At 40.6% G+C, this 23612-nt stretch overlaps 2 protein-coding genes across 10 annotated transcripts in view; one reads left to right on the forward strand and one right to left on the reverse strand.

Moving 5' to 3' along the window:
• CEP55 (centrosomal protein 55) overlaps positions 1 to 10427 on the reverse strand; it is a 35527-nt gene extending 25100 nt beyond the window's left edge. The window contains exons 1-5 of one of the 8 annotated variants that reach the window (XM_065552092.1): positions 9920 to 10291; positions 8130 to 8271; positions 7174 to 7273; positions 4899 to 5093; positions 2862 to 3146 (exon numbers count right to left, since the gene is read on the reverse strand). In XM_065552092.1, coding sequence (XP_065408164.1) covers positions 2862 to 3146; positions 4899 to 5081 — 468 coding nt within the window. In that variant the 5' untranslated portion in view covers positions 5082 to 5093; positions 7174 to 7273; positions 8130 to 8271; positions 9920 to 10291. The other 7 variants (XM_065552090.1, XM_065552091.1, XM_042856814.2 and 4 more) reach the window with 7 other exon arrangements.
• Positions 10428 to 12463: 2036 nt separating this feature from the next.
• Positions 12464 to 23612, forward strand: part of MYOF (myoferlin) — a 105758-nt gene continuing 94609 nt past the window's right edge. For both annotated transcript variants that reach the window (XM_008163270.4, XM_042856811.2), the window contains exon 1: positions 12464 to 12702. In XM_008163270.4, coding sequence (XP_008161492.2) covers positions 12615 to 12702 — 88 coding nt within the window. In that variant the 5' untranslated portion in view covers positions 12464 to 12614. The remainder of the gene's footprint in view (positions 12703 to 23612) is intronic.

The following is a 23612-nucleotide window of genomic DNA, read 5'->3' on the forward strand; positions in this document are numbered from 1 at the left end:
CAGTACTGTAGTCACTTATAAAGCACTGGGGAGGTGATGGCAGCACAGAAAGCAAGCAGATAAAACATATTTTCAGATCCTATATCAGACTACCTGAGCTATAAGTGATTTACACTTAAGGTGGGATTCCTTCCCCTTCCCCCCCGCCCAAAAGAAAGTCAAAGCTCTTAGAGCACTTTATCTCTGGGGAAAAAATGATTTCTAGTTTGGTCCTCTGGGAATTGTTCTTTAGATTAAGTAGATGCAGCTGTTTAGCTAACATCATTATTCATTCAGCTATGGTCACTATAAGTAGTAGTTTTCTTCTTCAAAAATGCATTGCTGTAGCATCCAGCTGTAGTACATTTCCCATGCTACCCCACCATGCAGATTGAAGAGGACTGGCCTGTTGTCTTCTGTTAGCACAGAACATTCATGCACTGTTTGTGTGGTTTACATCATATGTCACAGGTGGCCAGTTCTCAGAATTGCATGTTAGCAGTAAATAAGAATTTGTAAGACCAAAGAGACAGGGGAGCTCAAAGATGTTTGTTTTTGACCACAGAGAGGTCAGGTGGGAAGTTAAATAAGCATTTCTTTAAAGGTAGTGTGAGATTGTGCTGCCCCTCTAACAGCCTGGGAGCATGTGTAATTCCATGAGCAAATTAATCATAGAAAGATAAAGAAGGTATCATTTGATTCATAAAAATCTACAGAATCATAATTTCACTGGTGTTAACCTCAGTGGTATGGGGTGAGGGTGCGTGACTTGCCACCCCGCCTGCCCCTTTCCCCAGCACCCAGCTCCTCCAGTTTGTGGAAATTTTGATAATACTTCATTGGAAATGGGTCAAGTTGCGCATCATTCAAAAGCCCTTTCCCCTACAAATACAATGGTACCAAACATGACAAACAGAACAATTATGTAGGTATAGATTCAAGAAAGTGTCTAAAAAAAAAAAAACAGTTTAATTATACTTTAACAGAGGCATGTCAACATGCAGCCCTGACAAACTTAAATCATAGCCCTCGACTGACCGTACAATGCTCTGTTAATGCTCAGAACATACCTGATTTTTTTATAATGTTACAGATTAGTGTAAATGGAAGGGGAGCTTCAGGCTGATTTGCCATCGGCAAAAAACGAAGCAGTTCAGTGGTATTATCAGCTTTGTTATAAAGAGTTATGAGGCACTGGTTAAGAGGTCACGATCCAGCCAGAATTACTGGAATCCATCTGCAAACGGTATGCACATAGTTACAGTACATAACATAATTGATGTCTTTTTTGAAAAGCATATTAAGCTGTTTGAAGTCATTTCCCAAAGGGTCGAGGACTTGCGATACCAATTACACACATCCAGTGTACATTCTACTCTGTGACCTTTTGTGCACAATAGAGAACTGCAGTATCACAGAATGGATGAAGCAATTTGATGAGGTTGAATCAGCGTGGGATCACGTGGCAATACATGAAGTTGGTTGATTGTTTGAAACTCTTTAAAAGTGATCTGCCAGGACTGTTAATTGGAATTTGCACCATGCAGCAATTTGGGCTGGGGTTGCTTGGTCTGGCCGGCCGGGCTGGGGCCCAGATCAGTCTCTGCTGCAGGAGAACCGGTTCGAGACCCGCGGGCAGGTGCTTGAAAAGATGAGACAGTCACTGGTGAAGTCATAAAGGCACTGGAAGTGGTCATATGCTGAGCTTACCATTTGAAAACATTAGAACATTTGCAGAACTACATTGGTGGACATTTTCCAAGAAGCAGATAAACAGAAAAATTGCCACTGACAAAGGTTGCATTTATACCGTTTAGCAAGAGAGCAAATCATCAAGCAATAGAAAGGCTCCAAGATGATCAAGCACAACCAAAACTACCATCCCTTATTGGGCATGGCTAGGTCTTGAAGGATGGCCTCATCACACCGGTTATGTGTGAAATACCATGTGCTTCAAAATCATCTGACAAATTAATGTTTTCAGGCCTACATGTCAAGGACAGCTTCCCTAGAATTACCAAAAAAAAAAAAGTTGATTTTTAAACATGTTTATACATATAATCTCGACATAATTATTCTAGGGTTGTCACAATTGGTACCATTGTGTTCATGAGAGAAGGGTATCATTCAAAAACCCTAACTTGACCCATTTCTGACAGCACTGCGTTATCAACATTTCCACCAACCAGAGGACCTGGGGAGGACGACAGCAAGTCCTCCTGGCCAGGGTTGCAGAGGGTGACATCACTGAATGTATGATTCTGTAGATTTTTACAAATCTAATTACACCTCCCTTACCTTTCTAGCACTAACTTGCCCACTGAATGAGATTTTACTATGTTGTTCTCCCAAATTACAGAAGCTCAGCGAGAGGGGCGTCAAGGTGACTGCGTCAGCTTCGTGGCACTGGGATTCCAGGATGCTCAAACACACCCTGATCCACGTCTCAATTATGACAGTCCCCCCGACTGCCTTATGAATTTCAGCACAGGCAGTTGCAGCATCCATGACAGCCACAGCCCCTCACACTCTCTGATGCCTTCAGCCACACACTCTACACCAGAGCTTGTGGCAAGGATCTTGCAGATGAGGGTAGGCTGCCTTGCTCAAAGCCAGTACTGGGGAACAATCCATCTAGATTTGGGGCTTTTAGGGATCTTTCTAAGCAGCTATGACAGCACAAAACTGCTTGAAAGGGGAGAATCCCTCAGACAGTAACTAGCTGGATTACTCCATTTACTGCTATATACAGTCATAAAACTTTTTAGAAAAAGGGAAGTAGTATATCAGTGCATCTTGTTGCAGAATGGATTTCAGTGTTTAACCAAAAAAGAATTATAAAGTAAGCTTATAAATGATTAGGGTATTTATTCAACATGTACCTGGGACAACTGGAAGGTGCTGGCTCGGTTTTCGAGTTCAGAGCATCTTGCAGTAACTGTAGATAAATTATGCTTCAAATGGTCCATCTCTTCTGACAGGGAATTAAGTAGTTGTTCTCTCCTCTCTGCTTCCTTTGTTTTCTCTTCAAGTTGACTAAGTAGTGAAGTGACATCACTACTTTTATTTCTGGTTTTAAGCTTGTCTTGTAGGCTTTGGATTTCTTTTTCCTTCTCCCCAAGTCGACAGATATATTTTTCCTTTTCAGTTTCAAGGGCAAGTATTTTCTACATGGAGCAAAACAAGAGCGTAGATAAGCCAATAAAAATTATCACACAGAAATGTGATGGAAAGTCCACAAGAGTCCAAACTGATATTCACTTCTGAATGTTGAAAGACCCACTTTTAGTCAGTTGAGAATATTTGTTTTACTGTAACTAGAGAATGCTACAGAGGTTACTTGAAACTTTTAACACACATGCAATAATTTTAGTCAAAAAATTATTATTAGTATTACCACTCAAGACAAGCTAGAATATAGTTACAGGATGTGAAAACATACATACTAATTGACTCTATGGTGGATGTAACCATGGAAATGACATGAGCAACAAAAATCTCATTGGCTTGGTAGGTACCTATACTCCTGCCATTCAAGTATTCTTCCAAATTGTATAAATTTGGAAACATGTATACCATGAGAACTACAGGAGTCTTTGGCGATGAAGCATTTTTCTTTGGCACATTTCTTATGCATCCAGTAACTTTTTAGAGACTGAAGCTCCTTTCATGTTTAAATCCCATTAGAGCACAGTAAGCACAATTTTCATGTGGCAATTTAGCTTGCCAAAACCCAACACAAAAACAAGAAGTACCACCAAAAACACACCAAACCCCCTCCCCCCCCCGCCCAAACATAAGTGATGTCAGTGAAGAACAGCTGACAGTGAGACCATTAAATCCTGGCTCTACACAATCTGGTCTTTCAGCTTTAAACTGTGCTTCACTCAACTGTATCTTCAATTACTGATGACTGACATTAGGATATTAGAACAGCACTTTAATGGGTTCTACCCTGTCTTCTAATATGTACGTGTGCATCATTTCACTTTTGTACATGTTTCTGTCCACTAGAGGCAGAGGTTCAAGCCCAGCTACTTGAAACTATGAAGCCACTGGAGGACTGAAGCAGAAGTGGAGAGTGTGTCCAGGAGATGGATTTTAATGTGGCTCACTCAGAGTGAAGTTGGTGAAGATCACACACAGAGCACCTATTGGGATCGTGTTCTTTCACAACAAAAAAGACACCGATTATATTTCAGTCAAAAGACATGGTGCCATTGCAGGAGGGACACAGCTTGCAGCTGGTGGACTGTTTCTTCTAGTTCAAGTTAGCAAAGAAGACTTGAGTAGAGCTGGGAAAGGCTCAATGGAGCCACAAGACTAAAAGGCAAGAAAGCCAAAAACTTAGCTTAAGTGCTATTTTTGCTAGGCACAGCTATTTAACCTAGTTAATAAAACTGAAATAGAACAGCAGCAGCAATTGACATCCCCAAATTCCTGCTCTGTCTATGGTGGCATAAAGACACTTTATAGTGGTTGAGGCTGCATCCCCTTAGGTGAATCTGAATGGGAGCACAAGAATACAGACTAGGTGCATGGACATGCAATTCAGTGAGTTCTCATCTCATTCACCAAGAGTGCTTATATCATCCAAAATAGGGATCTCTGCAGGCAATACTCCAATGACTGACATTTTTATAACACTGAAACAGCATTAAGACATTACAGGACATGTTTTATTGGCTACTCATTGAGGCCCTTGGCCTCTGTATTTAACCACTTTGTAAAATAACCTGGAATTTATTAGCGCAGGCACAACTGACAAATACCTAAGAATGAGTGCATCACACTGGGATACTACATTTTAAAAATCTGATTTTAAAGTTACAAGGAGAATAGTCGTTTGTTGAGAAATGCTATCTTGTGCAATTATGGCATCATAGAAACAAGCCTGAAAGTCAAAGTGTATACATTACCTCTAAAAGTCTATTCCTTTCTGTATCAGTCATTTTGCTTTTCCCTTTAATAATTTCCTCCATTGACTTTTTGAGGGCTGCATTCTCTCTTTTATACTTCTCCAACTCAGTCTCAGATTTGGAGTTACTAGATTTGAATCCCCACTTGCCAGTAATTATATCTTTGGTGGCCTTTGATGTCATCCTCCAAGCGTTCTGTGAAAACAAACAAAAGAATCATGTATACATAGCTATGTCCCTTCCTGTATTACATATTAAAGATATTGCTAGAGACCTAGTAAAAAAATAAGTCTTTAGACAAGTTTGATAAAATCATGGTTTAATGGTTAAAACTCAGGACTGAGTCAGATTGCATTCTATTCCTGCACAGCACAGACTGAATTAACCAGTTTCCCTATTTGTAAAATGAAGATAATACTACTTCACAAATGTGTGTGCAGTGTCTCAACATTGGTCTCAATAGAGGTTCCCAGATACAAGGTACTATAGAAGTGCAAAGCATTTTTACTATAAGCTATTTTTCTATAGGTTATCATTGATGGCAGGGCTTGAAAACACACATACCCCGGTGAGAGAGAACCAAAACACCAGCTTCTGCAAATTAAGCTTTCATTTAATTATTAAGTTTTTAGTTCTTATGGCTCTAGAGGTAACCTTGCAAATGTGAAATGAGTGAGAAGTGAAGCAAAGCTATGGTCTTGAATCTTAGACTGCAGCCAAAGGCCAGCTACAAGTTCATCTAGTTGAAGCTGTCAGGAAGGAGTTAAAATTCAGCCAGCAGAAAAGAAACTGCTGAGAAGCAAGGACATAGTTTCTGTCAATACATGATAACTTAGTTCAGCTTGTGCCCATGGAAAGGGACAGTTCAGTCAGGAAAACAGGATTGGGCCCACACAAGCAAGCAGGAATATTTCAGTAGCACAAACGGCACTGACAATTGATAAGCTTATATGGTTAATGCCCACCCAGTAATTTAGTTCTTAGAACAGAATAAACCCTCCCTTCACAGCCCACTGGATATCTGTAAGCACTCATCCCTAAACCCCCCATCCTCCCTACCCCCCCGCCCACACACACACACACACCCGCCTCCTTCCCCCACAAGGTAGTCATAGATGTTTGATGTAATTAGGATGACCTTTATATGTATGTATTGTTCTTATTTTTATCTTTGTTCAGGGTTCTCTCTTGACTTGTAACAATGTCTGTCTCTGTATGTACAGATAAATGCAAATGAATTGACAAGAGAATGTATATAACTGACCACTACGGCACCATATTTTTGAAGCTGCTTGTCAGTCTTCCCAGTACCATAAATAAACCCCCTTCAGTACTGTCTGTGCTTGCCTGATTCTTGGGAAAAGAATCTTTTTGCCTAACAAAGCAAATATCCTAAATGTGGCACAGCCTGGATTCAGGCCAAGACATGGGATGAAAACATCTTTTGTGGACCTGAGGGATGATCTCCTGCTATCAAAGCACGTTTGGCAGACTTGCATTCTCAATTTTTGTTTGGACCTCTCTGCAATGGATTCTGCTGTCTCACCTGAAAGAAATGACAAGGGTCCAAGAGAATATGCTAAAATGGTTCAAGTCCTTTCTGGAGTGTCAGAGCCCAAAAATAGTGACAGGAAACAGCCCCTCCATCATTAGACCTCTCATTCATGGATACCTTCAAGGATCAATTTTCTCTGGTCCTGTTCAACATCTACAGTCACTAGGTATATTGGTAAGATGACGATCTCAAGTGCCAGCAACATGCATATGACACAGCTCTACTTATCCTTCATCACATACGATAGTATTGCTACCACCAAGATAAGCGAATGCTTGGACGAGATCAGGTAACAGATGCATAGCAACTAGCTGAAACTGAACTCGAGCAAGACAGAGGTTATACTGGTGGGCAGAGGAAAGCACTTTAAAGAGTTTGCATCTGTGGTGCAGTCTCTTTTGGTTGATTGCAGACATCCACATTTGCTCAGTTCAGTCCATAGTACTTTAAGAGTTGTTTCTGGAATTCTCACTGACACTAAGTGCTCACATAGCAGCACCTGTGAGTAATTATCAACTCTGGTTGGCTTGTGACTGTTCCATCCTGGTGGACAATGATCTAGCTTCAGTTATACACACCTTTGTCACCTCCCATCTGGAGTACAGCAATGGAGTACACCTGGGGATGGCACCATTAGCCCTTAGAAAACTTCAATGGCTATAGAACACTTCAGCATGTTGCCTCAGCAACACCTCAGGTTACCGTGCACACAAAACTGACCTTCACTCCTTACACTGGTTTCCCATTGAATATCCAGTTAAATTCAAGGTCTCCCCTTCTTCTCTTTAAGGTACTTAATGGCCCAGGTCCAGTATATGACCTAGAACTCCATGATAAAGACCAAAATCAACAATTCTGGTCCCCAGACACAATGGAACTTTCTTCCATAAGGGTAAAGCTCATCTGTGCAGACAGACCGACCTTTGCATTGTTGGTCTAAGACTGCAGAACAAACTCCCACAGATATTAAGGAGCACCAGAAACCAAGCCCCTTCTGCTCAGAGAGAAAGGCACATTTCTTCAACCTTGCCGATTTTAAGAGTTTGTCTACACTTATAGCACTGTAGCTGTGCCGCTGTAGTGCTTAGTGAAGATGCCACCTACGCCAACGGGAGTGCTACTCCACCTCCCTGAGAGGCGGTAGTTATGTCGACAGGAGAAGCTCTCCTGTTGACATAGTGCTGTCTACACCAGGAGTTAGTTTGGTATAACTGCATCACTCCGGGGTGTGGATTTGCCACACCTCTGAGCAACATAATCATATTGACAATTTTGTAGTGCAGGCCAGGGCTTACACACACATAGCAATGTGTACATTTAAAAACCCAGAAAACAGAACCAAAACACTGTACACACAGTTCTCCCTCGGGGAGTGGATAAGAGAGCAAACCAAAATGCGTGACAGATATTAATTACATCACAATGTACTACTGGAGGCTTTCAGATACTATTGTGATGAAAGCAGGATATTTAGATTGCAAGCTCTTTGGGGCAAAGACTATCCTTTTGTTCTGTGTTTGTACAGCACCTAGCACAATGGGGTCTTGGTCCATGACTCGGGCTTCTAGGTGCTACAGTAATACAAATAAATAATACTGCTAATGAGAATAGCTCCAGTGCTCTGCACTATTGCTTTGGAAATCTAACCTCAGGAGCAGAGGCTATTTATCCCTTACCCAATCTGATGGGTTTTGGAGTAGCAGAGATCCTCCCTACTCAAAGGAGCCAAGAGGCTTTGGAGTGGACAGACAAGAAGTTCCTTCCAGGGATTAGACAAAGGTGGTGCTTCAAGTTTAAATAATTTTTCACATCTTCGCTCTAAATCAGAGACAAATCCCAAAAGATAAGTATCAAGGAAAGCATTCTGAAATACCAGCAGGCCCATTATCTATAGGTAAGAGTGGCAGAGGCTTCTTTTCAGCAGAAAGTTGTCCCTGGAGCTAACTGATGGAACCAGACCTTCTTTATCTTTCATAGCTACTAGAGCTGGGCACAAAAAGGTAATTCCATTTAACAGACTGGGTTTTTCTATTTTGAAAGCTAGTTTTGTTCTGATACTGATGGAAAACAAAGCATTCCGAAGTTCTCTGTGAAGGGAAACAGAGTGCCACTTCCAACAGAACCCATGGAACATTTCACTTTTTGACTAAGCAGCAAATTCCACTGAAAAAGTGTTTTGTCAGAACGTTTCTGATACATTTTTCAAACCCCCCACCTTAAGAGCAAAAGGGTAGGCACATCTGTTTTCAGTTACTTCTAACTCTGGACTTGAACATTTACCGAGATCTAACTGGAAGACAAAATCTATTAACCAGAAATTACAAAAGAATGAAGTACAAAAGTATGCATTCGAAGAAGTGGGCTGTAGTCCACGAAAGCTTATGCTCTAATAAATTTGTTAGTCTCTAAGGTGCCACAAGTACTCCTGTTCTATTTAAAAGAATGAAGGGCACACCAGCACTCTCCTGGTGAAAAGGTCAATCCACAACCCTAGATACTGGAAAGGAGCTATAATTCTCATCAGGGTGTTGTCTCTGGACTGGTCAGAAGCTTCATAGTTTCTCTTTGTTTTCAGCTTGTAGTGCTTTGTCTACAAGAGGATTTGTCTGTTTTACAAGGGTGCACTTGGACTAGTAGTATCAATAAGGTAACAACTGGTGTCTAGGACACAGGTATTTTTACTACCTTAGAGAGACAAGGCAGGTGAGAGAATAACTTTTATTGAATCAACTTCTGTTGGCAAGACAAGCTTTTGAGTTTGGCGCTTTCAAAAACAGAAGTTAGTCTAACTTTTATTGGACCAACCTTGTCTCTCTAATACCCTGGGGCCAACACAGTTACAATGCTTTACTACTTTGTCAGTTAACCCATGATCAGCAGAACTGCCTGCACCACTTCACCGGTGTCCGCTTCAAGACGCACTGCTGAGCAAAGGCTAAGATCTTAATGGGGGCGCACCTGGTGTCTAGATACAATCGCAATTTCCCCCTCCGCTGCAGGCTTCCCCAGCTCCTCAAGAGGTGCCCCTGAGCCAGTCTATCTGGGGCTGCGCTGTGCACCGCTCCAGCGCTTGTCTCCTCTGATGCTCAGTTTTCGCTACCGGGGAAACCCGAGCCGCTGCTGTCACGCCTACCACGGCCCTAGGCTTCTGAGCAGCGAGCCTGACCGGGGGGCGTTAGGTTTGCTCGAGGAGCGATGGGCAGAGGCCGTCACTAGCGACAGGTCCATACCCAAGGGATCAGGGGTTTTGCCTCCACGGAAGCTCGGGGCCCGCGGGACATGGGGAAGCCACCCACCCCTCCACCGGGAGCAGCGGTTCGCTGCGCGTCTACCGCCAGCCGTGCGGGCCCGGGGCTGCGCCGGGAGAGCTCCGGGCTTAGACCGCTACGTGCAGGTCCGCAAAGTCGCCACTACCACCCTCCCCGCGGGCACATTCCGGCAGTAGCACCGGGACACCCCCACCTACCTGGGCGGCAGCGGCAACAACACCGCTATAAATCCCCCTCCACTCAATCACACCTCCGCTTCCGGGAGTTTGAATCCCGCGGCTCCGTCAACGTCACTTCCGTCATTGCCGGAAGTGAGCTACGGGGTCCCAAAAGGGTCAGGCAGTACGGAGGACGGTGTTGAGGGAAGGGGGAAGGTACTGGGGGGAGAGAGCGGAGGGCTTGGGGTGGGCGGAACGGCAGAGTGGGCGAGGCTGAGGAGAGGAGGTAGAAGGGAAGTAAGGGACTGAGGCGGAAGGAGAACTGGGGAGGGGCTGGAATGGAGCAGGGGAGAGAGTAGGGAGGGGCGGGAGCAGCCACGGAAGGGCTGGAAGAAGGGGATGAAGGGAAGCAGTGGAGAGAGGGGAGGAAGGGGAAGGGAGCAGGGGATGGAAGGGAGCAGGGGCTGGGGGAGGAAGGAGGGACGGGGAGGGAAGGGAGCGAGGGAGGGGCTGAGGAGGTAGGGAAGGGAGTGATCTCCCTTTAGCAACTCCAGGGTGCCCCGTGTGAATAATAAATCCATATGATCATATCTGCCCCCTGGAGGTTTGTTAACTGTCTGTCATCTTGGCATCTGGGCACTATGTCAGTCTGAAAAATGAATAACTGCAACATAGGAAAGTGATCACCCCTACTCTGGACCAGACACCTGTGTTTATACACCACCAAGCTGTGGGGAGAAATTTCCGAGTCACCTACAACAATACAATACAAATAGCAGAAATGGGGTCACAATCTAGGTATCCAACATACTATTTTATGTGAATGATTTTTAATGCCATCTTAAATGTCTAAAGTCTGGCTTTGGAGTTTTCTCTTTTCAACCCTTAAAACTAGTTTTAAAAATTGCAAACGAACATGTTCCTTTGTACGCTGAGATTTCAAATTAAATTTTACTCTGGAGTGAATTTGTGTTGTGGAGTTAAATTAATTTTGGTTTATAAAAGAAGAGTGGGCAGCAGCTAAGGTTGGTGCTGTTAGGCATAAATATTGCTGGTTTGGGGGAACCCAATCAAACTTCCATTGACTGCAGTGGAATTGAATCAGGCTTGTGATATAGATTCTGCAATGTGTAAGTATAATGGGGTGAGGTATAACTCAGAGTTTAATTTCTTTTCTAGGAAACTTGGACCCTTACAGTTATTTTAAAACTCATGTTTTCTGTAACTTTTTTTGTGCTTAGGCATGCTACACACTCCACTCTTATTGTATGACCAGTTGGGGAAAAGGGTCACTTTAATTGGTTCTTGGAGCTCTGTTACTGGTCTACTCTGGAATAGAATGCTCTTGCTTAAATCCCCTTGATATTGCATTCTAGACACTTACAGTAAGAAATCCTTATTTGCATCAGTATATTTCCACATGGATAATATTAAATTTATCTATGCTCTTGATTATTTTTCTCGGCTTCCCACCAGATAGTAACCAGGTGGGCCAAGAAACTAAGGAAATGAACAGCCAGTTCATGTAGACCAAATGAAATGAAACACTCCCGTACTTCATACAATAGATGTAGTTCATTCTGTATATTAACTATATAAAGGTCAGCAAGTACAATATGATGGCTTGGACAATTTAATGACCATCAATAATATTTGCAGTTAATACAAGCTAAAAATAATAAGATCTGAGGTTCCAGGGCATAATGTGATATTTGCAGAGGTCAGGATGAAATTTATCTCCATGTACGTTTATTGTACAAATAGATATATTGTGTAATTTTGGTTTGGTTTCTTTTCTTCTAAAACATCAGACAGGAAGCAGGACTAAACTTACTAATGGTTTGAACTGGTATAGCCAATTCTTTGTTCTTCTGATTCACCAGTTCTGACTGGTTTCATTTCAGTGGATTCCACTCCCTAGTTTTCTCTGGTTAAAAGCAATCACTTACAGGTCACTGAGCAATAGACAAGGTCTTCTCTCCTTTTGGGTTAAAAACTTTCAGATTTTTCTTCAGACACCATATTATTACATATTTCTTTTTTATTATTGCTCCTAGAGGGGCTGAACAAATGTTTATATAACAGTGCAATTCTTAAATGCAGAATGTATAGTGCCTACACAGTATAAGAGAGGTTTATTAAAAACCTGAGCCCTATAGAATGGGTAGTACTTAAACTGTTTTGAAGAGTAGATATTTTGTGGATTTACAAAATAGGAAAGAAACATGGAAATATATTAAAACATTACACATTGAAAGCAAAGATGAGAAAAGTGTAGACCATTATAAAGTTCAATAACATGGTATATTCAGAAATATAGTTGAAAGAGGGAGCTGTGGTGTGTCTGACTACTAGGGTTGTGTTTAATTTTTGCCAGCTATATACTCCTCTTTCCCTGATCACTTATATGAGGTTCATATGCTCAGGCTTTTTTTTATATACTGTTTACATTGTACATTTTTCATTGTCACATAACCAGACTTCACTGGATGGTGCTTGCTTTGCACAGGAATTATGGTGTCAGTTTACAGGTAGTTTTTTTTTTTTCTGTAGTCTTTAGTAACTAGCCCGTCATAGATCCACCCATCAGCCCTTTTTCACTGTAAGCAAACTGTTCCTTGCTGCCTCCTCCTCCTCCTAGCTTTTCAGTCTGGAGGAGGACACAGGGCATCTGAAGCACAGACTTTCTTAAGTTCCTTTTCTGACAGCAGTGGTTTAACCAAGTTTTGAAACAATGCTTCGGGTGATTGTGGAATCTGCTACCAATATCCCTAAAACTAAATTTGGAAAACCGGATCCTATTGTTTCTGTTATTTTTAAAGGTAAGGAAAACTAACAAATGTACTCAATCAGATTTCTGTTTGCATATTTTTGTAGCTTCGAGGACAGTGTTCTATATTGGTATTTTAAAATTATGAAATACTGAAGTTACACAAAACTGAATCTCACCATAATGTTAGCAAAGACGTTTTTTACCAGAAAGACTGAAGTTATCTGCACAGGGCATGATATGGTGGAGTATGTTTGTGGGTGTGATTTTCTTTTTCTTGGCCTTTGGTACTGCTTTCCCAAGACTCAGTTTCCAAGCTCCTGTAAGGGTTTATTCCTCTGCTTTTTACTTATAAATCTATTTTTAGTGATGATATTAATTAAAGCCTAAATTGTGCGACTTTGAGTTACAGTCCAGCACCTTAACCTGTGATGTTCATGCTGAAAATCTTTCATCTTTAGTTTCTTTTTGATTTGGCACAGCAGCTGCTGCTCACTACCAATTTTGCTTCTGCAGCAGTTCCCTTTTATTGTAATTATTTTACTAAAGTATTTTTAGCATTTTTTTATTATTATTATTAAACCTCCTAACTTTCCATATCATACCATTTTCAGAGTTGCCTACTTGTTGCTTAAGGGAGAAAGAGAAAACACTTATTAACTAACATTTATATGTAAGATTGAATGTTAATTTCATTTTGATATAAGTTTTGTGACTGATTAAAGTTTCTATGGCTTCTTCTTCCTTCAATACCAAGGGGGTTCAGCTAGTGTTGTCACCTTCAAGGTGTGGAGGACCCAGACAATCTTGTATCGTGTAATCCATCAAACAACTGTGGCCAACAGTTAAATGTACTTCTTCCTATATTGTCTCTGTTCTCTTAGTCCCCATTTTTTCATCTCTCAATTGTTTTGTGTCCCTTCTTCCCTTTTTGCCCCTTGCTGATTAATTCTGGTATCCTTTGATCTCTTTGCTTCCCTGATTTGGTGCTACTTTTCATGACCAAGTCCATTCCTCCTTTCTGAGCACACACTATTACCAATGCAAGTCATCTTACTCCATTGAGTAAGAGCTCTACTTATGTTGCTTCCACTGTTGCTGCAGTGTTAGATTTGCTTCAAAATCCTGCAGTTTTTCTGACTGGTGCCTGGGCAGCATGGGAAATGGAACACCAGTGGCAGACATTCAAGGAGCAGTTTATATGTGTGACTTGTATGTAAAAACTGTAAACTGATGCTCACAGGCATCATCTACCATTTTCTTTAGTACAAGTTCACCCTGATGAATTTTTTTAGTAGAATATATCATTTCTTATTTTATACTGCATTTATTTTTACACACCTGCATTACATATTATGGGCCAGATTCTTTTATTATTATTATTATTATTATTTTTGCATTCTGGCCAGAGTAGTGGAAGGAGCAAGAAAACAGCAGGATCTTGTCAACTGTGGAGGAGGACCCAGGGGTGAGGAGTTCTCAGCTAGTTCATAGTTTGACTATCCAGTGGCAAGGATGCATCGCAACATGTCTGGAGTGTGCTGACTGGTTGCTTACACTTATGGTGTGTTTCGTAGGAAGGCCATTTTTTCCCAGCATGTTCCATAATCTAAATCAATGTTATTGTTAGCAAGGTGTATGCCAACAGAGTGGCAACACCTTTATTCTACTAAATTTGTTCCAGACCCCTCCCACACAGAATACAATTTGGAGATTATATTCCAAAATAAAACAACAAAATAAACTATGTCAGCAACACTTAGGCCCATTTTGCAGGATTTTTTTTTCTTGTGGGATTGGAGACCAAGTGTACTTGTGCTCATGCTTAACTCTGTGCACCTGAGTACTCCTATTGACATGACTGAGGCCAATGTTGTATTGTAAAATGTAATTTTATGATAGACTCATTATGGTATTTCACATTCAATCAACAATATTTTCTAAATTAAATTAGTCATTTAACTGGTCCTAAGAAGCATCAAGCATAGGTAACTTCTATTGATTTCAGTATATGGTTTAGAACAGAGGTTCTCAAACTGGGGGTTGGGACCCCTCAGGAGGTCGTGAGGTTATTACATGGGGGGTTGCGAGCTGCCAGCCTCCACCCCAAACCCTGCTCTACATCCAACATTTATAATGGTGTTAAATATATAAAAAATTGGTTTTAATTTATAAGGGGGGTCGCACTCAGTGGCTTGCTATGTGAAAGTGGTCACCAGTAAAAAAAAGTTTCAGAGCCACAGGTTTAGAATATGTTAAAACTTCAGTGGGAGTTGTGTGTGCTCAGTACTTCTGTGGGAGTTGGCCCTTAGACATGCCAGTTATGAAAAAGATTTATCAATTTAGACCCTGGTCCTGCAAACATTTATACACATGAGTATCTTTACAGATAAGCAAACTCTGTGACTATTCACATGTGAAAATTTCTCACATTCATAAGCATTTGCAGGATCATAGCTTTAGTTTCTTTCATTAGCTTCTGATGTGTGTATCAGGTGTTAAAAATACAATTTTATCTGTACCTTGAATAGAGCTCATTAGTATTTACATAGTAATGTATAGCTGGCATAATTAACATACACTGCCATATTGAGTAAATGTTATCCTGAGATATGCACAAAACCCTGTGGTGATAGACTATCTGCACTAGTTTTTCTTTTTTTCCCCAAGAACTTTTTTCCTCAGCCCTGTGAGTTTGACCTTTGTTTTTTATTTACATAAGGAACAGCTCATCATTTAAAGAGAACTACACACCCAAATGTAAACTAATGCTGCAAACACAGAGGCTGTAATAGCAGATTTCTGAGCTTGTCATAATTTTGTATTAAATGAAAGCATTATTGAAATGGATAAGGAAAAAGTGTGAGAACATGCCAAAATGGCATTAAACACTAAAAGTTAAGGCAATAAAACATTTTTACATGTGAGAGATAGTAAACTAGAAAAAAACCCTGAAACTTCCTTCCTTTAGATGTAATAGAAGACATATTTGCTTATATGGGTAATCAATAGTTTGACATTTATTGACTTTCTGCTTCCTTTTGACATGTAGCATTCAGTTCTGACGTAAAATTATTTGGAGCTATGACTTCTGTTTTGTTGGGCCAACTGGGCTAATAGTGGGCTGATGCGTGTTTTTTTTTTTTTTTTAATTAATCTCCTCTCTTCTGGGTTTAAGGGCTTGTCTACATGGGAAAATCAATTTGCAGAATTATAGTGGTATAATTATAAAACTTTAGCTATGCTGGTGTAAATCTCCATGGAGACACTCTGGGAATAAAAGTGACTTTGTTCTGATTTAATTACTCCATAACAACGTTATATTTACTGGTTTTCAGAGGTTAAAGTTTAGCCACTCTCCACATTCTGGAAGGACCCAAGGTACCACTGGACAATCTTAATTCTGTCTTAATGAAGTTTTTGAGCATGTAATTATATTAAAGTTGGGGATGATGGTTTTTAAAGTATATTTTGGTAAGGAAGTGTGGCGTATTAGCCCGTATGATACCACTGTCAGATTATTTTTAAAAAGGTAGATATAGGTTTTCTAACATCATATGATGCTTATTTCTGCTATTGTGCCATCCACTGAAGTCAACAATGATGAATTAAAATAATGTGACTCAATTTGACTTCTGAGTGTGGGGTGATAGCAGTATGGTTAGAATTTTTAAGGAAGGAGCACCTTATCCTAAACAAAATTCATATCTAGTTAGTGAAATTCTTCTGGTTAACATGCACATCTCACCTATCAAGAACACTGACAAATATTCACACTAAAAATGAATTACCATTTCCAATACAGGGTATTAGAAAATTATAGCCAGAAGTAGTTGTCATACTGTCTGGAGTGGCTCACAACCGTGAATACCTACCTCAGGGCAGACTGTCAAAAACAGCGCAGACATCCCAAACTGATGGTATGTTCTATAATTCGATTTCATCAAGCCAGTAACAAATGTGAACTCCTGGATCACTATAACAGTCTCGCCATGGAGCCACACACACTCCCTTTAAACTCTCCAGTCTGTCTTGCCACCCAGGCACGTTGGACGTAGTGATAAATGATCACTTACACCAAAAATCACAAAATATTCAGGTTGCTTTCAGTCCCAAGACATTAGTCACTTACCCCAGATCCATTTGTATATTATATCTCACACCAAAGACACTGCCTGTAGCCAATTCTGTAATAAACTAACTTAAAGGTTTATTAACTAGGAAAAATAAATGAGAGTTATTGAAAGGTTAGAGCAAGGAAACATATAAACAAATTAGTTGCAATCTAAGTCTTAAGAGTGACAGAGTTGTAATGATCTGTCAATTCAAAGTGTTTTTCAGGGCAGACCATGGAGTTACCCCGGGGGATCTCTGGCTTCAGTTTGGATTCTCTGACCCTGTGAGAGTTCAAATAGAAAAGAAAGGGACAATTTTCCTGTGTCTTTGTTTTATTTTCTTCATTCAGTCTCCAAGTCCATAGGACAAGCCTCCTTGCACATAGCGTTTCCAAGGTACGATAGGGGCATTCATGTCTAAACACTAAATACATTCTTATAATACCTATTTTGAGCAACATTAACACATACGTGAACTGGTCTGGTCTCCAGCTATGAGTTTGTCAGTTCTTATCTAATGCCTGCAGCCTTGGCACAAGCTGGCAACTGACCCGGCAGCATCATACCCCCCCAATGCAAAACAGGTGTAAGAAGGGATGTCACTGACGCTCCTGAATATGCATCAGAATAACCCCATTCTTGATAAGGCATCAGCCACTACATTTTGCTTTCCCTTTAAACAAATTATTTCTATATCAAATTCCTGTATGGCTATACTCCAACAAAGTAATCTAGAAGTGGTTCCCTTAGCTCAGTGCAACCACGTCAAAGCAGCGTGATCTGTTAAAACCTGACATTTTTTTATTACACAAACAAGGTTTACGTTGCTTAACACCCCAAACGATGGCATAGCATTCCTGCTCAATGACAGCATAGTTCTGTTCAGTATGGTTAGTTTTTTTACTCAAGAAGGCAATGGGATGTTGCTTGTTTCCCACCCCATTCTGCATTAGGACCGCACCTAACCTGATGTTAGAAGCATCAGTGCATGGTATAATTGATTTGCTGAAATCAGCACTGGCCAAAACAGGCTCTTTGGACAATGCCTCTTTTATGTCCTGAAAGCCTTTTTCACAAGCCTCTGTCAGTACCATCCAGTCTTGTTTCCCCTTTTTTGTAAGGTCTGTTATGGGGGGCCACAATGGCACTAAACCTCTTTATAAATCTCTGGTAATAGCTGGCCAGACCAATAAAGGATTGGACCTGCTTCTGGATTCGTGGGGCAGGCAAGTTCCTAATCGCTTTCTACTTTTAAAGGATCAGAGCAAACAAAACCACTGCCCACCCTGTGTCCTAGGTGGTCTACCTCTGCACTCCCCATTTTGCATTTGGAGACCTTGACAGTGAGGTTTCTTTAAGCCTTTGTAACACAATTTCCATGTGATTCAAGTGTCTTTCCAGAAACTACTGAAAATAGCCAATCATCTATATAGGTCTTGGCAAATGTTTATAACCCCTGAGCACCTCATTGGCAAGCCTCTGAAACCTAACTGCTGCACTGATTAATCCAGAAGGCATACCCTTAAACTCATATAAGCCATATTCCACTATAAAAGCTTATTTTTCTTGAGCATGCGCATCTAAGGGGATTTGCCAGTACTCATGAGTCATGCTTATGAATTTTGCACTCCCCAACAGAGCCAGTAGGTCCTCTATTTGGTGTGCGGGGTATGGATCAGGTTAGGTGATAGTGTTTAGCTTCCTAAAGTCCACACAAAACCTCATGGCTTTATCCTTTTTAGGTATTGTCACAACAGGAGATACCCAGGGACTTTAGTAATTACTCCCATCTCCAGCATGCTATCTACCTCTTCCTGGATCTGTTTCTGTATTTCCCCTTTAGCACAATATGCCTTGCTAGGAGCAGGGCGTGGCCCTGCTATTTCAATGGAATGTATAATCTTGTCAGTTAAACCTGACCAGTTGGAAAATACCTCTTTGTGGTGCTTCAATAAGGCCAGCCTTACCTGCTTTTGGACTGGATCCAAACCCTCTCCTGTATTTCTCAGGCACAACTACCTGCTTGCAAACCTCACCAGGACAATGCTTTTTCCCTATGGAAACCTCCCTATATAACAAATCTCCTTATACAAAAAATCTACCATTTCCTTCCCCAGCTGAGGTATTATATTCTAAGCTACAACCCCTGTCCTTGTCCGGAGAAGGGTCATCTTGTTAAGCTTTACAAACTCCTTCTGAGTCTCACCTAAGTTTAGCGCAGACTCCAGCACAGCAGAAGAAGCCTCAAATTCCTTCTCAGAAGCTACTACTCTCAATAGACAAAGGACTGAGGGCATTCCTCCCCACCCCCACAACTTTGCCTGCTGTCTACAGACAGCCGGTGAGTCAGGGCCATACTCTCTCTGGCTGCATGTTATAACATGAACCGCTTAAATGTGGCTAAAATGATAGAGGGAAACAAGCACTTATAAAGTTTGTGGACGATACCAAGCTGGGAGGGGTTGCAAGTGCTTTGGAGGATAGGATTAAAATTCAAAATGATCTGGACAAACTGGAGAAATGATCTGAAGTAAATAGGATGAAATTCAATAAGGACAAATGCAAAATACTCCACTTAGGAAGGAACGTCAGTTGCACACATACAAAATGGGAAATCACTGCCTAAGAAGGAGTACTGTGGAAAGGGATCTAGGGATCATAGTGGATCACAGCTAAATACGAGTCAACCGTGTAATGCTGTTGCAAAAAAAGCAAACATCATTTTGGGATGTATTAGCAGGGGTATTGTAAGCAAGACACGAGAAGTAATTCTTCTGCTCTACTCAGTGCTGATTAGGTCTCAACTGGAGTATTGTTTCCAGTTCTGGGTGCCACATTTCAGGAAAGATGTGGACAAATTGGAGAAAGTTCAGAGAAGAGCAACAAAAATGAGTAAAGGGCTAGAAAACATGACCTATGAGGGAAGATTGAAAAAATTGGGTTTGGTTAGTCTGGAGAAGAGAAGACTGAGAGGGGACAGGATAATGGTTTTCAAGTACATAAAAGGTTGTTACAAGGAGGAGGGAAAAAAATTGTTCTCCTTAACCTCTGAGGATAGGATAAGAAGAAATGGGCTTAAATTGCAGCAAGGGCGGTTTAGGTTGGACATTAGGAAAAACTTCCTAACTGTCAGAGTGGTTAAGCACGGGAATAAATTGCCTAGGGAGGTTGTAGAATCTCCATCATTGGGGATTTTTAAGAGCAGGTTGGACAAACACCTGTCAGGGATGGTCTAGATAATATTAGATGACCTCTCGAGGTCACTTCCAGTTCCATGATTCTATGAAATTTCACCCTTAAAATCCTCCCACTTAAGTTGGACTTTAATCAGGGGCACAATCACAGAAAATTGAGCCAAAACTAAAATATTTAGACTTTTGCCAGGATGTCTATCTTCTTCCCTTACCAAGCTTTCCTTAATCAAAGTGACCTAGGATGCCATGTCCCTTCAGCCTGTACATTCAGTGCCATTCACTCTAGCAGACTTACTAAATTCTTCACTACCTTACCAATACTCAGTCCTACTATACTTTATGAAGCCATCTGCTCCTGTACTGTTTCCTCTGGGATCATGGTGTTAGCATTAGCACTCATGGTGGTAGCACTGGCACTTACTATGGGGGTTCTGGGTGCAGATTGTGGGGTGACCTTAAGTTTGAGGCAATTTGGTTTTATATGGCCAGGAGTCCCACAGTGATGGCAGACTACCTGCTTTCCCTTAGGGTAAGAGATTTTAAAATCTGGGCTCCTTTGACGTTTTTTAACAAAGTTGGGGTTAGGTTTATTCCCAGATCCCTCCTCCCTCTTAACATGGGGAACAGGAGCATTTCCCTTTCCCTGCGGTTTGTGCCCTGCATGAGCCCTTGACTCAATATATTTATCTGCAATTTCTGCTGCCTTGGAAGGTTTTCTATCACAGATGGCAGCTTTTATCTCATCAGTTACTGTCCCCACAACAATTGTTCTCGAAGCAGTTCTGCTGCAGCGGTTTCTATGGCATCTGGGGCAGTGGGGTGCTCAGACCCTGCTCCTTGCTCAAAGTCTATGAGCAAAGCTCTCAGTTTCTGATCAATGGCTCTTTATGGGATAATCCCTTATCCTTATGTAATTTTTCAAGGTTCTTTGTGTCAAGACCCTCATATGACTACGATTCACTCATTATGTCTAATCTTTAACACTTAAAAACTCTTGATATCAAATGTAAACTTTTAACAGCACTGGGGTTATGATCTATAAACCCAACTGACCAGTGGCATGAGAATCCTGCCAAGATTTTGTGTCACACCAATTGTCACATTATCTGGAGTGGGTCATGACCGTGAGTGCCTACCTCAGGGCAGACTGTCAAAAACAGGGCAGACACCCCAAACTGGTGGCTTGTTCTATAATTAGATTTCATCAAGCCAGTAACAAATGTGAACTCCTGGATCACTATAACAGTCTCGCCATGGAGTCACACACAGTCCCTTTAAACTCCAGTCTATCTTGCCACTCCGGCGAGCTGGACTTAGTGATAAATGATCACTTACACCAAAAATAATGAAATATTCAGGTTGCTTCCAGTCCCAAGAGACTAGTCACTTACCCCAGATCCATTTGTATCTTAGATCACACACCAAAAACAATGCCTGTAGCCAATTCTGTAATAAAATAACTTAAATGTCTAACAACTAAACATAAACACAAATGAGTGGCAATCTAAATTCTAAGAGTGACAGAGTTGTAGTGATCTGTCCATTCAAAGTGTCAGGGCAGACCCAGTGGTAACCCCTGGTGATCTCTGGCTTCAGTTTGGTGTCTCTGACTCTGTGAGAGTTCAAACAGCAAAGAGATGGAAAATTTTCCCATGTCTTTGTTTTATTTCCTTCATTCGGCCTTTCAGTCCATAGGACAAGCTTCCTTACACGTAGCATTTCCAAGGTGCGATACAGCCATTCACCAATCCTTTGTATTGCAATGTTTCTTGATGGCCCATCTGATTTTGATAGTTCTTCTCGACGGATAGGAGAAAACTCTCTCCCTGTCTGAGTTCACAAGTTTAGAGCAAACATTTTCTAAGTTATAAAGCAAAACTTACGTATTTCCTTATAGCCTGGAATTCAGACATTACAAATAAGATTAATGCATGCAGCAACTTGCAGACATTTTATCCTGTTTAAACACTAAATACATTCTTATGAGACTAATGCCTATTTTGAGCAACATTAATATATATGAACTGGTCTGGTCTCCAGCTATGAGTTTGTCAATTCTTAGCTAATGACTGCAGTCTTGGCAAAAGCTTGCATCTGGCTTGCCAGCGTCACAGTAGTACCATAAATCTATTTGTAAACTGACACTAACAAAGACAAAGCAGGGGAGATATAACCTGTCTTTATTTCTGGTATCTGTAAGTTAAGTGTGCTTTATTAACAAAGAAAGTAATATAAAAATAGCCTATATATGATCATTCCTTACCTAAAGGTGAGGCCAAAAGAAAAACAATAGATGGCCCACTGCCCTACTGTGCAATTTACCCAGATTTGATTCTCATCAAATGATATGATTTTGAGTCTTGCTTTTCACGGTTGGGTTCACATTGGCTGAAGAATGGGTAATACTGAATGGCCCCAAAGGGAATCCTCTTGGCCAAGAAATGTTGCTATAGCATAGTATCTTAAATGGGAAGGGAAAAGTTCTTTGCTACAGGTACAAAAACAAAGTAAAATAAGTGGTATTAAAAGAATGGTAAAATAGATGAATACAAAGAGGCAACATAAAATGAAGGGAATAAACACTAAAAATCAACCTCAAATGTGTTAGCTCCACATATGGACTGACTTAAATTATGTATGTTTTTTAACAAAATCCTGTTAATTTAACCCATACACCCCAAAATCCTTCTCAATACTCTCAAATATATGACATAAAATATTTTTTCTCAGCATACACTATAGTATGTACAGTATAAATGAAATCATGGACCTTATTTTTATTTCACTATTATTTTTTAGTAATTAGTACTAGGTAGTCAAGAATGAGCTCTCCCCCTTGTCAAGAATGATCCTGGCCAGTGTTTACACTACACGTCCCTTACATTACACTACAGGATTGTGACTGAGGTGTTAGCTGGCTTGAGTGGGGATTGTAGTGCTTTTATCCATCAGTTCAATCAGGACTGTCTCTATGGTATAATTCCACATTACATGGAATTGCCAGTAGGAATCCTTCCTCTGACAACCCCACCTTCTGTTGAGCAAAAGACTGGGAATCTCAAGATCTGTTCTGAACCCCAGATTTTCCTGGTAGCCATGCTTAGCAGTGCAGCATTATTGATTAGGTGACCTCAGTATATAGGATTGTGAGTAGAGCTGTGGGAATAATTGATTTTTCAGTTTGCTGGCATTTCTGAAAAATCAAAAAATAAAAATAAAATAAAAAACAATAAAATTTGTTTTGGGTCAAAATGAAACAAATATTTCAACATTTTTGGAGAATTGAAAAGTTGAAAAAAGCCATTTCAGAGTGAATGAAAAGTTTTATTTTGATTTTGAGCTTTTTAATATTTAAAATAAAATTAAAGGAAATTTCTAAACAAAAAGTCATTTCAAATTAAAAAATCAAAATATTTAATTTCAGAAATGTCAAAACAAAACATTTAGATTATTTTCAGAACATTTGTCTTTGGTTTTCTTTTTTGACTAGCTCTAACTATGAAGTGGAACTCAGGCTGATTTTATGACAATTAGTTCTTTGTTCTGCAAGATGGGAGCTTACTGCACCATAGATTATAAATGCTGTTTCCTTTGTGGTATGATGTGAGTCAGTATCCTGCATAATTTGTGGCCAATTCCTGTTACAGAATTAT

This window comes from Chrysemys picta, chromosome 7 (assembly GCF_011386835.1).
Source record: "Chrysemys picta bellii isolate R12L10 chromosome 7, ASM1138683v2, whole genome shotgun sequence".
Taxonomy (NCBI): Eukaryota; Metazoa; Chordata; order Testudines; family Emydidae; genus Chrysemys; species Chrysemys picta.